This window comes from Cetorhinus maximus, chromosome 5 (genome assembly GCF_964194155.1).
Source record: "Cetorhinus maximus chromosome 5, sCetMax3.hap1.1, whole genome shotgun sequence".
Taxonomy (NCBI): Eukaryota; Metazoa; Chordata; class Chondrichthyes; order Lamniformes; family Cetorhinidae; genus Cetorhinus; species Cetorhinus maximus.
Genome location: NC_135883.1, coordinates 127,749,861 through 127,762,747, shown reverse-complemented (window position 1 = coordinate 127,762,747; position 12,887 = coordinate 127,749,861). Strand labels below are relative to the sequence as shown.

Genomic DNA, 12,887 nt, shown 5'->3' with positions numbered 1-12,887 from the left:
GCAGTGATGCCATGAGAGATCCAGGATCACTGCTTGAAACAAATTTTCTTGTTTCTTATTCTATGCTTTGCTTATTTATTCTGTCCTTTAATCTTAATAATATTGTATTATTTAATACAATTGAATATTTTTCAACATTTTTCAAACATACTTCTCTGTCCTGATTTGCCTGATAATGTTTCCTAGGTTTTTACTTGCCCCTAACAGCATTCAGATGTGACCTTTTAAATTCTGGCATTCTATCTAACTCAACCATGTTTGTTGCTAATCCTCATTTAAAGTCAGGCTCACTTGTGGCTAAATATTCTCTATTTCTCTACCATATAGTTACTAACCTTAGATACTATACATTTTTAGAAGCATCATAAAAACAAACTTGGGTCAGGTCACATTTATTTCTGTCCTACCTTATCTAAATTACAGAAGAGAAAGTTCCTCCCATCGCAGTTACAACTTTTCAGCAACCACAAATTATTTTAGTAAAGACAGTACCTTCTCACGTGTCTCAGCAACATTGCAAAAAAAATTTCACGTATACTGAATTACTTTGAAGAGTAGTGACTTATGCAGCGAAATGCTGCAGCCATACTGCACACAATATACTACAAACAGCAACAAAATGAATAACCAGTTAATCTGTTTTCAGTGGCTTTGGTTGAGCGAAAGTTGATCACAAGGACTCTGGGGAGACACCTGCACTTCTCTGGAGTGTCATGGGATATTTAATATTCACATGAACTGCTGGAACAAGCAAACGGGACCTGAAGGGCTGCACTGCTGACAATGTTATGCTCAATACTGCATGAAACAACAGTCTAGATAATATGCTCAAGTCCTGGAGTGGGGCTTGATCTCTCAACCCCCCTGACCATGTTAATTTGTTACTCAGCTCTACTGATCATTGACATTTATCAATAGTCATTTTCCCACATTTCTTTTCATCGAACTTCTTCAAAAAAATTGTACTATTCACTTGTTTGTGGTTAATTAATTCTCCTCTTCCTTCCTTTACTCCACTGATCAACATTCAATTGGCATATTCCCAAAGAACAATTGTACTAAGTATCTTGACCATCTCCAGGAATTAACCACATATCAGATTGTGTTGTATTTCACTTTTATGTATGCTTTCATGCAATGACTGTTCATTCCTATTACTTTTCACATTTAGAGACCTTCCAAATCTCATCACCCCTTGATGCTTTGCCCCTTTTCATTACTTTAGCAGTGCACAGATGCCCCTAGAGCTATGATCCCAAAATTCTGATGTACACAACATAGCATGGGACAGTCTTAACCCAATTTCTATTGGGCACTAGTTGACAACACAAACCTGCTTATAATTCAGCACAAAACGATACTAAACTGGCACCTCACTCAGTAATAAGAATGAATAGTGTCAATCACACTGATACAACAGTAATGGTGCTCTTCCAGTCAGGTACATCATTCTACAATCAGATATGTTATTACAGCAAGATAGGTAAAACATTACCATGCACCTCACCATATGATACCTGATGATGCAAAAACTGGAGGACTGTGCCATTCTACCAGTCTTGCCAGTCCTCACATTACTCAGTGTGAAAAATATAAAAGACATTGAGAACATAACCAAAATGAAACAGAACCCAACATAAACATAATAAAAAACAGAAACTGCTGGAAAAACTCAGCCGGTCTGATAGCTCTGAATAAGAGTCATATTGGATGCGAAATATTAACTCTGTTTCTTTCGCCTCAGATGCCGCCAGACCAGACCAGTTTTTCCAGCACTTTCTTGTTTTATTTCAGACGTCCAGCATCCACAGTATTTTGCTTTCGCTATGGCACCAACATACACATACCTATATTAGGTGGGCTACCATAATTGATTGGTGGCTCAGGGGGCCTTCCTCGATGCAATGCTGCAAGTGCCGATCCTTTCCATACGACATGTTTACAACCTGTTTTTTAAAAAAATTAACAGAAATCCAAAATCATCATAAAACAAATCACCAGGACAGAAAAATTACGCTGTTTTAATTCTGAATGGCTCATACTTTTGTTTGTTCGAAGCATAGACTGTCTTCCAGCTCCCAGTAATGAATGCACCCCAGGGACACTCTGTGGGGTCTCTTTCTCTAGAAGAGGTCCAAGTCGCTGACATATCTGAAGAAGATGATCTGGAGCTACATGTCTATGAGTTTTCACCTTTTTAATACACAGAAAAGAAAACAGCTATCAGGAATAAGCATGAGAAATTATTGGATACTTGGGTCCACACACTGTACAAGAAGATTTTGCAGTAGAAATGATGGCAAAACTGTCAGCATTCACCATCACTATTCCTCTAAAACTGACAGCAATTCTGAAATCCAGACATGCACAGTTCAGGGTGGAAATCAGAGGCTGTTGTCAGTGATTCCGCGCTTTTCCATAGGGTACACAGTTAAAGTCCCCACAGACTACAATCAAATAGAAATCACTGAATTGACAAGATCTTGCCCTTTTACGCTATTAGACTTGCTGTGAAAACCTTTAAAATTATTGATCTTGTTGAATAAGGTGAAAGTGGGTTTTTAAATGGCATTCTATGTTCATGATTACTTCTGAAAAACCTCTCTGACCATGAAAAACTGACTTTATATTTGTGGACTATCAAATTTCTGTATTCCAATCAAAATTTCACTTTTAAAAAAAATAAACTTTATAATTCAGCTTCTGCTTTAATCCCAGGTGTATGTCCCAATCATTTATTTTGCACTTTGCAAAATTATAGTAAAGATTGCATTTTACTTTCTGGTTTGTTGTCTATGGGTATATTTCAATGTGATTAGCTGCTTACCCTGCTTGATGACATCACTGTTACAGGACACCTGGAGATCCCGTGACTTGACGCCATATTCAAATTGTCAGGAACAGGGAAATCTATGCCACAGAGATCAGTAGATCTTTGCAGGCTGCTTTCTTTGAGGTCAGCCTCACTTCGTCTACTGAGTCATATATATGCATATTGTAATATATTTCATTACATGCTCCTCCATATTTAGGGCATAAACCAAGCGAGGCCTTTGCCTTACACATAAGATTGTGCAATATGCATGGTTAAACAGGAGGCCAGCAGCTTCGAGGAAGCAGCTATCACCTTTATCATCAATCCTTTAAATAAAGACTGGGGCGCTTTCACATGAAATAGCTCCAGAAAATTTGAAAACCAAAGCATTTTTAGAGATTGTAATGTTAAATGTCAGTGAATACAGAATACATTTTGGATACAAAACTTGGCCTTGGCTGATAGTGAAGAAGAAAGCTATACACTGCAAAAAGATACAAATAAACTGATCAGGTGGGCAGAAACGTGACTAATGGAATTCAATCCAGAGAAAAGTGTGCAGTCGGGCATTTGGGGAGGGCAAACAAGGCAAAAGGTACACAATAAATGGTAGGATAGTGAGAAGTATAGAGGAACAGAGGGACCTTGGGAGTGCATGTCTACAAATCCCTGGAAGTAGGACAGGTAGATAAAGTGGTTAAGAAAGAATACAGGATTCTTTCATTTAATGACCAGGCATAAAATAAGAGCAGGGAGGTTATGCTAAAACTGTAACAAAACACTAGCTAGACCACAGCTAGAGCACCAGTCACCACAATACAAGAAGGATGTGATTGCACCAGAATGGTTACAGAGGAAGTTTACTAGGATGCGAGGGATGGAGAATTTTAGCTATGAAAAAAGATTGGATAAGCTGGGGTTGTTTTCTTTGGAACAGAGGAAGCTAAGGGAGACTTAATTGAGATGTATAAAATTATGAGGAACCTCAATAAAGTGGATAAGAGGAACATATTTCCCTTAGCAGAGGGGTCAATATCTAAGGCCATTGATTTAAATTAATTGACAGAAAGATTAAGAGGGGAGTTGAGGAGAAATTTTTCTCCCAAAGGGTGGTGGGGGTCTGGAACTCACTGCCAGAAACAGAAACCCTCATCATACTTAAACTGTACTTGGATATGCACTTGCTGTGCAGTAACCTACAGGGCTATAGACCAAGAACTGGAAAGTGGGATGAGGCTGCATGGATCTTTTTCCACTGGCAGACACGATAGGCCAATTGGCCTCCTCCTGTTCTGTAAATTTTCTGTATTTCTACATGTGACACAGCAGGAGGAATGCATGATGGGAAAAACAATTTAAAATTTTTCATTATAATGAAGCCAGAAGAATCAACTGGAATTACTTTATTGGATAAAGTGCAGGTGTTGAAATTCAAAGAATCACCTAGATTTACATTCAATATGCAAGGCAGAATCCTTTGGCACTGCCCATTGACAAACAATGAAAGTTAAACAAAATAAAACTCTCAGCGAGTAGTATGAATGCAGGCTGTAAAAAGAAATCCTAATATCCTTAGAAAATACAGAACACTGGATTAAACTACTTCAATTACTGAAACAATTAACATATTATAATTTTTTAAAAGATTAAATCAAATGCATCACATTCCTTTAAAACATTCCTGAAGTGACTTCCTTTAATACACAGCAAACACTTTAATATAAAATGAATGCTCATTTCACACAACGTGATTCACTATACCTATATTCCAATAAAGTAAATTCAGCTTGTGCCCACACCCACCCCTCACAGTCCAGAAGCAGCGTTTGGAGGAGGAGACAAGTCGCTGGGGGAGGAGAAGGGGAGATGAGTCGCGGGCAGGAGGAGGAGGGGAGGCGTGTGCAGGAGGAGGAGAAGATGGCATGACGGAGAGACAGAGGATTAAAGCTCACGGCAAAAAGTTCTTGGAAACAAGATGGAGAGAGAGGAGACAGAGAAGGAAAAGGAAATGGAATTGAGAGAGAATGGAAGAAAGAAGGTTGCTGATTAAGCGTTTAGCTCATTAAGAGCTTGGAGAGAAAAAAAATTATAATGGGGAAACTAAACAGGTCTGACACAAGTCTATTAACCCACACATCCATACATGAAATGTTGTCTCGAATCATATAATGCCAGTGTGATTTATTCCTAATTGCACAACATATTATTATTCAATCACACACAAAAAGACCACAAGAAAGCATACTTCAAATGCAAAACACAAGAAAAATTATAGGGTATGCAAATTGCTCCAAATTTTTAATCTGCCCTTCCCTCCACCCCTCCCATGGTACTTTAGGACTAAATAATCCTTCACCTTTCGCTTGGATGGTTGAGCACACACTCACTTATTTACTGTTGTTAAGGGTATCTACAATAGCCAGAGTGCTTTGTGGGGTAATTTTCCCTCTAGTTCGAAGCATCTATAATTTTTTTTTTGCAGTGACAAAAATAATTAAACTTGTCATTAAAATAACAAAAATGACCCCAATATTGCAATTACCAGTATGGATGACCCAATAAACAGCCACAGAAAATGTTTTACAAATTATTTTCTTTCCCCTGCAGAACTGACATGGGCTGATTTCATACTGGGTAGACATCGGCCAGACAGCATGACTGCCCAATACCCTCAGGTAGAGGCCTGAGTCAGTTTGAAGACAGCACCTCATCTGCATAACATCAGTTAATCTTCAAACAGCTTGCCAATAGAGGGAAGGGGAGGCACTGCCCTGCAGAGCCAAGCTAGAAGTTCAGACTTAAAAGAGGGAAAAGGAAGCAATCACAAGGGAAATGGTGCGATCAGGCCTCAATTTGTGTTCCTTCTGGCTCTACAAAAAGAAAATCAAAACCAGAGTTTGCAAACTGTGCGGGTTTTTTAATTTGCTGCAATTTAGAAGCAGCCAGGACTGCCAGTTAGACCACTCTGTGTCTAGCACCTTGAACTGAGCATGCATGGCACAAACTCAGCCAGTGGTACCCAAAATTGTATTGGGGTAGGATCCCAATTTTTATATTGTAAGTAGGTTCCGACACGAAAGAGTCAGGTCACAGTTGGTGGCAGGTGGGTCAGGAGCAGTACCAGATGATAAATTCAGCACTGCAATTTTTGACGTGCTTACCACCCTGTTTCTGCCCAACATTAAGAATTTCAAATTTATAGAGCTGTCACATATCGCCTTCCCGCTCAACAACCTAATGGATAAAGGAATCAACTAATACAGGCGCTAAGACCTGAATATCTGTATTACAGTAGCTGAGTCTATTTTGAGTTAACAGTTCTTGTTTGGGGTAGCAGGAGAGACTCCACAACTGCTTTCAGTTCTCCTGGACTTGGGAGGGTAAAAAAATGTGCGGTCACTTCACTTGGGTGAGATGGGGCCAACACCTCTAGAATTGCACCCGAGCAAAAGTCAACAAAATCAAGGAGGGAAAAACTATACTAGTTTGGGAGGAGGGGGAGAGGGGGGTGGGGGGTGCGGGAAGGGGAGGGCAACTGTATCAATATGCAAGTTTAATTTCAGAAAATAGAACTTCTGACATGTGAAGAAGACGTTCGCTAAATTAATTTAAGAGTACAGATCTGAACTACCCTAAAATGTAAACAAAAAAGTTCAATAATATTTTTCGCTATTTGGTTCTCCTTAGAACACAGGTTGCTAAGATAATAGAAAGAATGAGAAGGTATAATTATATAAGGGAGCAGGAAAACTAGAGCTGTAATCATTGGAACAGAGGAGGTTAAAGGGGATCTCTAGAAGTGCTTAACATTTTACTTTGAATTTTCCAGAGGCAAATAGTGAAAAGCTATTTCCATATATCATAACGCAGGAGGTAAAAATTAGGACTTTGTATTTGAAAACACAAAAGAGATAAATAGCAGTTTTTCCTACATGAAGGGTTGTTATAATATGGAATATACATTATCAGAAGTAGCGACTGAAGCCAAGTCAATCAATGTATTTAAGAGAGCACTCGATTGGACAAAAAGCCAAAAGGACAAATATCAACAATTAACCAGATTTAAACAAATCAGTCCAAACATGGAGTTCGTTCTGACACCTGCCCATGTAGCCCTTTCTGTCTGAAATCTCCATGATTCGAAGCTTTGCTTACTCTGCATCATTTGAGCCCTACATCTGCTCTGCAGCTTACAAAATATATTCTGAGAATATTATTAAAGATACTTTAATGAGCCATAAGAAAAAAAACACTTCCTTTTATGATTTTTGTGTTGCATCGTTTCATATTCTGTACTTGGCCTAGGGCAAAAAAGGTGCTGTAACTTAGCTGTATCAGCAGATCTCAGGCATCCTGCTAAAAATATAATCAATTAAGTCTCCAACAAATTACTTTGTTTTTTGCTTAAATACTGCATTTTTAAAATTTATTATAAATGTGTCTTTTTAAGCTAAAACTTTTAAAAATAAAATTGCTATTTATATACTTTACAGGCAAGGAAGTGAAATTGAGGACATGCGACTCCTATCAGTGGTTTTAACACATTTAACTAGCACTCATTAGTCAGTCTATTCAGTCATGTCTTAAATATTAGGCCTCTATTAGGGGAACACATGATGTACATGCTTACACATTTACCATTTATTAAAATTAAAACGTGGCTCCATTTTGTGATCATTGAAAAACATTTCAACATTTAACTTTCATCTTCTAGATGGCCATTTAACCTTCAGAAGGGTGATCTTCCTACATTTTATGAGAATTATTTCAAAGAGAAATGAGATTCCCAAAACACTGTAGGCCATCTATCGTACAGCAGCGAACTCTCAACCAATGCTCCATTTATGTTGGGAGTCAGAGGTTGTATTAGCTCAAAATTGACTAAAAGCAGACTTCAGTTAAGCACTCAAAAGCAAGTGAAATGTGCTATATTGGTAAGATTTAATCCTGCGCAGATTTTACAGCGTCCTGCAAACAAACTAGAGGTAGATGTCAATAAAAAAGGATGATGCCCCAGTTGTGATTTAAATTTAAATGACACAAACGCTGCCCACACAAAGATGAAATTCTGACTTTTGCGTGCCATAAGCATAAATAGGGCAGTTCTGCTTATTTCACGTTCACATTCTGATTAGCGAGCTCAGATTGTGGCACTATGATACAATAAAGCACAGAGGACATAGGTTAGTCTCTAACCTATGTTCACAGTTGAGCTTCCAGCTGGGGTTGGTGGGAGGGAATTTTTGCTAGTCTCTCCCATGTCCACGAGGAAGAGCTTTTTTTTTATCCTTGGAAGCTTGTGTCTGAGAGGTGATTCCATGGTGGTATATAAGTTCACAATATGGAAAAGATAAATCCAGGAAATTGCTTTAAATTAAATTGAGAGAGTGGGACAAGAGTTCATAGGCAAATTTAGAAGTGCTATCACATGTTTCTTCAGTGTCTGAATAGGCTTCTGTAATGTAACTGCAGAAATAGATGGAAATATGGCCAGACAAAAAGCATTTCCCGTACAATTCATTCACTTCCTGATGGTTCAGTCAGGGAACATATTTGCTAGCATCCATGAAAATATCCATAAATTGGACTGCCCTGTCCTCCAGGTCAATTAATTAAAACAGATGTAGGGAGACAGCAGCTTTTTAGAAAAAATATACTTGTCAATTTTACAATGCATCTTATTACTTAAAAAAAGTTATAAATGTTAGATATATGAAAAAGTTATTCTAATATAAGAATAAATGTAGTGTTTTATGGTTTTCAGTTGCCTGTAGGGCTGCATACTTATAGGATGTTTTAAAATTGGATTGTCAATAGATTGCTCATCTGGCTCATTTGTTTAAATTCTTCTAAAATTTCTGGAAGGTTAATGAATCTTATTTTACATTGGCCAGGGCAATGCTCTTGCACTTTCCCACCCAGTTAAGGAAAATCTCTGTTTGAAGTTTACAACTGTTCTGTATGATAGAAACGTTGTGTTGGGAACTTTCAACCAACTTCCTCAAAAAAGCAAAGCAACAATCAATCCAGTGATGAAGCAACATTATATAAATAATTCTTCACATTTCTTAGCATTTGAAGCAATGTAAAATTAACAGTATATGTGTAAACTGTGGCAGCATGCAGATTAGAATTGGGCCACATTAAATTTCATCAAAACCCATGGGCATTCACAAGTAGCAGTCGTGCAGATTTCATTGTGGGGTTGCCTCCTTTGGTTAGACAGCCATTGAAAATGCTAGCAATGCTCCTACAGTAATTTAATTCTCCATTTTTTATAAAAAAATAAATTGTCCAATGCAATGTGCTAAAGGTCATCAGTTTGCAGAATACAGAGATTTCATTTTATTGAACATGTGCACCTGAAAGCATTATTTCTGAATAAAAAAGCCTAATGGGACAAATGCACAAAGTATTATTGTATTTGGCATAAACCTGAATCATACTCATTACGTTTATTTGTAACATAATACAGCATTTCTAGACCAATATTAAACAGATAGCTTTATTTGGTTCTCTTAGAATTTAGATCAAACAGACACATCTATTTGATTATACCTGTAACAACTGGTGTATACACACGTGCACACAAAGTTTAGCAAACTACTGTGCATTTTGTCATATTTTTGACTGGCTGTATCTTACCACTTTTGTTTGGGGGTGGGGGTTAGACAAGGGGGAAGTTCTGCTTTTTCCAATCAAAATTAACATTCTTAGGAGGATCCAATCACTTGCAATCCAACTTTATCAACGGGGAAAATCTACTAAGGAATTGAACATTCACAAAAAGCATCTGCCACAGATTAAGAGCCTTAACAAGGATATTTACAAATATTCTGAACAAACAGGTTGCTGTCAGTAGAATATCTATCCAAGCCTTGTGTAGTTGAATCCACACATACTACATAGTATATATTTTCAATGTGCATTTTTGTTTACTCCGAAGGCTAATTTGTACACTATTTTCAGTACCAGTGCCTTAATAAACAATTGTGCAGAATTTTGTTAATATTCCATGGTATGTTAAAAATAAATATTCTGAAGTTAGTCAGGATGTGCTTGGAAAAATGGGTATTGAATTGCAAAAGATCGCAGTTGGGAATGTGTGTGCACTGTTTTCTTGGAAAATGTCAAAATTCTTGTTACAACAAAAATAGACCAAATCAGCAATATCCTAAAACACTTTACAAACAAAATGAAATAACCTCAATGTCTGCTTTAATAAAAGTATCCAAGAAAAAAAAGCTACTAGTATTCAAATTTAGAATGCAGAACAACTATATAATTATCAACCTTTTTTTAAGCAACAAAATAGCTCAAAACGTTTTGTCACCAGTTTCCTGTTTTTTCTGTACGGGAGTTGTCCCTCTTCTTTCCTCCCACCAATTGAACAGGTGCATTGTTTTCCATTTTATACTATTTAAGCAGCAAAAAGCTTTATTTGGAACCTTTGGTGAAAGGATGTTCTAAATACAGCTTTGCACAGTTGAGCTACAGGTGTAGTATTGTATGGGTAAGGAATTCTGGAAGTTTTTGCTTACTAACCACTGGTTTAAAAAATCAACCATTTATATTTATATTGAAAATAACTCTAAGGATATTCTTAAAATCACTGAACTCCTCCATCCATGTCCACAGCAAAACTTGCTACCCATAATGCGAAGTAGAATTCACAAAATTATCCATCCTATTTCTGAGCTAAAAGCATTTCTTAATCTTGTTTGGCTATTTATTTTAAATGGAAAATTTCCCCATCAACCAAGACTCCAGTTCGTCTTTTAAGTAATTTTTAACTCCATGGTCATGCATTCAAAAAAATCCCTGTCACTTTCCTCTTTTTTTTTCTGGTAATAAACTCACTGCTCCAAAAAGAAAACTTATCCACTCATTTCTGTAAAATCCGATGTTGTTTTGATTTTTGTGTGTGGTGTGTTTGTGTGCAGATCTGTAAATGAACTGGAGAAGCTTTCAGACCAATCAGCGTTGCCAAGCTGCATTAGTGCTAGGAGTGTATAAAGAAAGAGAGTCAAAGCGCCTCCCTTCTCTCACTGCTGCTTTCTACCACACTGAGCGCTCGAGTCACTCAGGCAGCCCTGCTCCTGCACAATAATCATGACGTATCTTTATTTCCACTATACTTAAAACTACATATTTTTTCTGATAATAATAATTTTAATCCCAATCTTCCAATACATTCCCAATCACCTGCCACTTACTACTGACTGTTCTTTTTTCTCCCTAAAGCATTGTTTTGGGGGGGCTAATCCGGTTTTCCTGGTAAAATTTTTGCGGGAGATTCAATTTTTCCTCTCTAAAAGTTTTCTCAGCGATATGAATCTCTCACCAAATTTTCGTAGGTCCTGGGATGCTCATTGCCCTTCCAGTCTATCCGTTTCGGCAGCAGCTGGAAAAAATAAACCATGGTTACAATCCCCAAAATTCCCCCAAAATCCTCGCCAAGCATCTTTTCTCAAAATATTAAAAGACGATAGTTTGAAATTAGAAGCGAAAGTCCTCTGCAGAGTTAGAATGCGAGCTGAATGCAGCCTACCTGCTTCTCCTCCACTTCGCGTATCAGGACCTGAAAGAGCACATAAAACCCGTTTATTGTACATAAAAATCAGCCACAAGACATCATTAAACCCCAAAAGGTAGATTTACTCACCTCAGTCGCCTTCTGACAGGGTCCTGATGCCAAAAATCTGGCTATTAGGAAGTACAATTCTATTAAAATAATAAGACAGTGTTCAGTCATCAGATGCCTGATGGTGGCTGTAAATTTAAAAATAACCCACATAATCCTTTCTGCTTCATGTGTTTACTCACCAGATTCCAACTCATAGATTTGTTTAGTATCAGCAGGCATGTTTGGGGGTGATTTTTTAGTGTTAAACGGTGAGGGATCCGATGTAATCAGCTAGTCTGTGCGTGAGTGTTTACTCTCCAGGAAGAGTCTCCTCCATTCACCCACATAGAGAGAGAGGAGCCGACTCCTCCAGCAGAGCGACTCCTTCCGCACCAAAAACAGAGTCCCCCCGACAACAAACACACACACACACCAAAGAACAAAATTAGCCTCTCCCCGCCACCCACAGACACGGACACTTGCAAATGCCAAAAGAGGAAAAAAAATCCTGCATGAAATCTCTGGCACGTGTGCCAGCGTTGGAAGCGATGGGGTGAAGCTTTAAGGGTTTTCTTTTTTTTTGTGTGTGGTGGCTGTCGATTTTTTTTTGTGAGCTTGTGCTGGCGGATGGATCTGACGCATGGTTTAGGTTGGGAGGAGGGGGGGGGGTGATTGGGGGGTGAGGTGACATTACGCAGAGTTACAGGAATGAACGCAGCTACAATGTAGCGAGGGAAGGGGAAGGAAATGTAGCGAGAGACAGACAGACGGATACCGCGCGCCGGGAGCCGGCCTGGGAGCGCGCGCTCCGGGACCCCAGCCCAGCCCTCTTTACCCCCTTCTTTAGGCAGCAATCAATTCTTACCGCCTACAATACAACATACAAAAAAAATAATAATTATATGGGAGAAAACCCCGCGCTGTCCGTTCGAAACCGAAAGTGGCCCGAAGACGGTGGAGGACAAAAAAAAAGGAAGGGGGAAAAAGGAAGAGAGGAAAAAAAAACAGAAGCATGCTCGTTTTTTTCTCCGAAATCAGGGTCTGGCCACAAAGCATTCCTTCGGTTCGAGTTGTGCCTTCACAAAACTGCTTGTTGCTGGTAACTGGAGCCACCGATTTGTACAGTAAATCTTAGCTTTGCCGGTGCAGAGGGAATATGTTATTTGTTTCCGTCGTTGCAAATGGTGTAGCGTTGTGAGGAGATAGAGACCGCAAACTAAACTACTTCGCCCACTTCATGCTTTTTTAATTTTCATTCAAAATTTGGAAATAGCCACGTGTATCTGCTTTTATTTTAAATGTATTTTTGTGAAGCCATGCGGAAGGCTTAATTAATTGTGAGTTCTTGCATTGTGACCTTTGCTGTTTTGCGCGCGGGCTAGAAGCGTATTGAGACAAATAAGTGTGTGAATGTTATATTCCCCGTCTTCTAAGATACATTAAACT

The 12,887-nt window shown here is 38.4% G+C and overlaps 1 protein-coding gene across 1 annotated transcript in view; it reads right to left on the bottom strand.

Moving 5' to 3' along the window:
* The window catches only part of phip (PHIP subunit of CUL4-Ring ligase complex), a 244,017-nt gene extending 232,061 nt beyond the window's left edge, over nucleotides 1–11,956 (bottom strand). Inside the window, exons 1-6 of the mRNA XM_078542472.1 lie at nucleotides 11,642–11,956; nucleotides 11,481–11,539; nucleotides 11,367–11,396; nucleotides 11,160–11,219; nucleotides 2,043–2,193; nucleotides 1,848–1,946 (exon numbers count right to left, since the gene is read on the bottom strand). Of these exons, the coding sequence (XP_078398598.1) occupies nucleotides 1,848–1,946; nucleotides 2,043–2,193; nucleotides 11,160–11,219; nucleotides 11,367–11,396; nucleotides 11,481–11,539; nucleotides 11,642–11,681 (439 nt within the window). The 5' untranslated portion in view covers nucleotides 11,682–11,956. The remainder of the gene's footprint in view (nucleotides 1–1,847; nucleotides 1,947–2,042; nucleotides 2,194–11,159; nucleotides 11,220–11,366; nucleotides 11,397–11,480; nucleotides 11,540–11,641) is intronic.
* Between the last annotated feature and the right edge of the window lie 931 nt (nucleotides 11,957–12,887).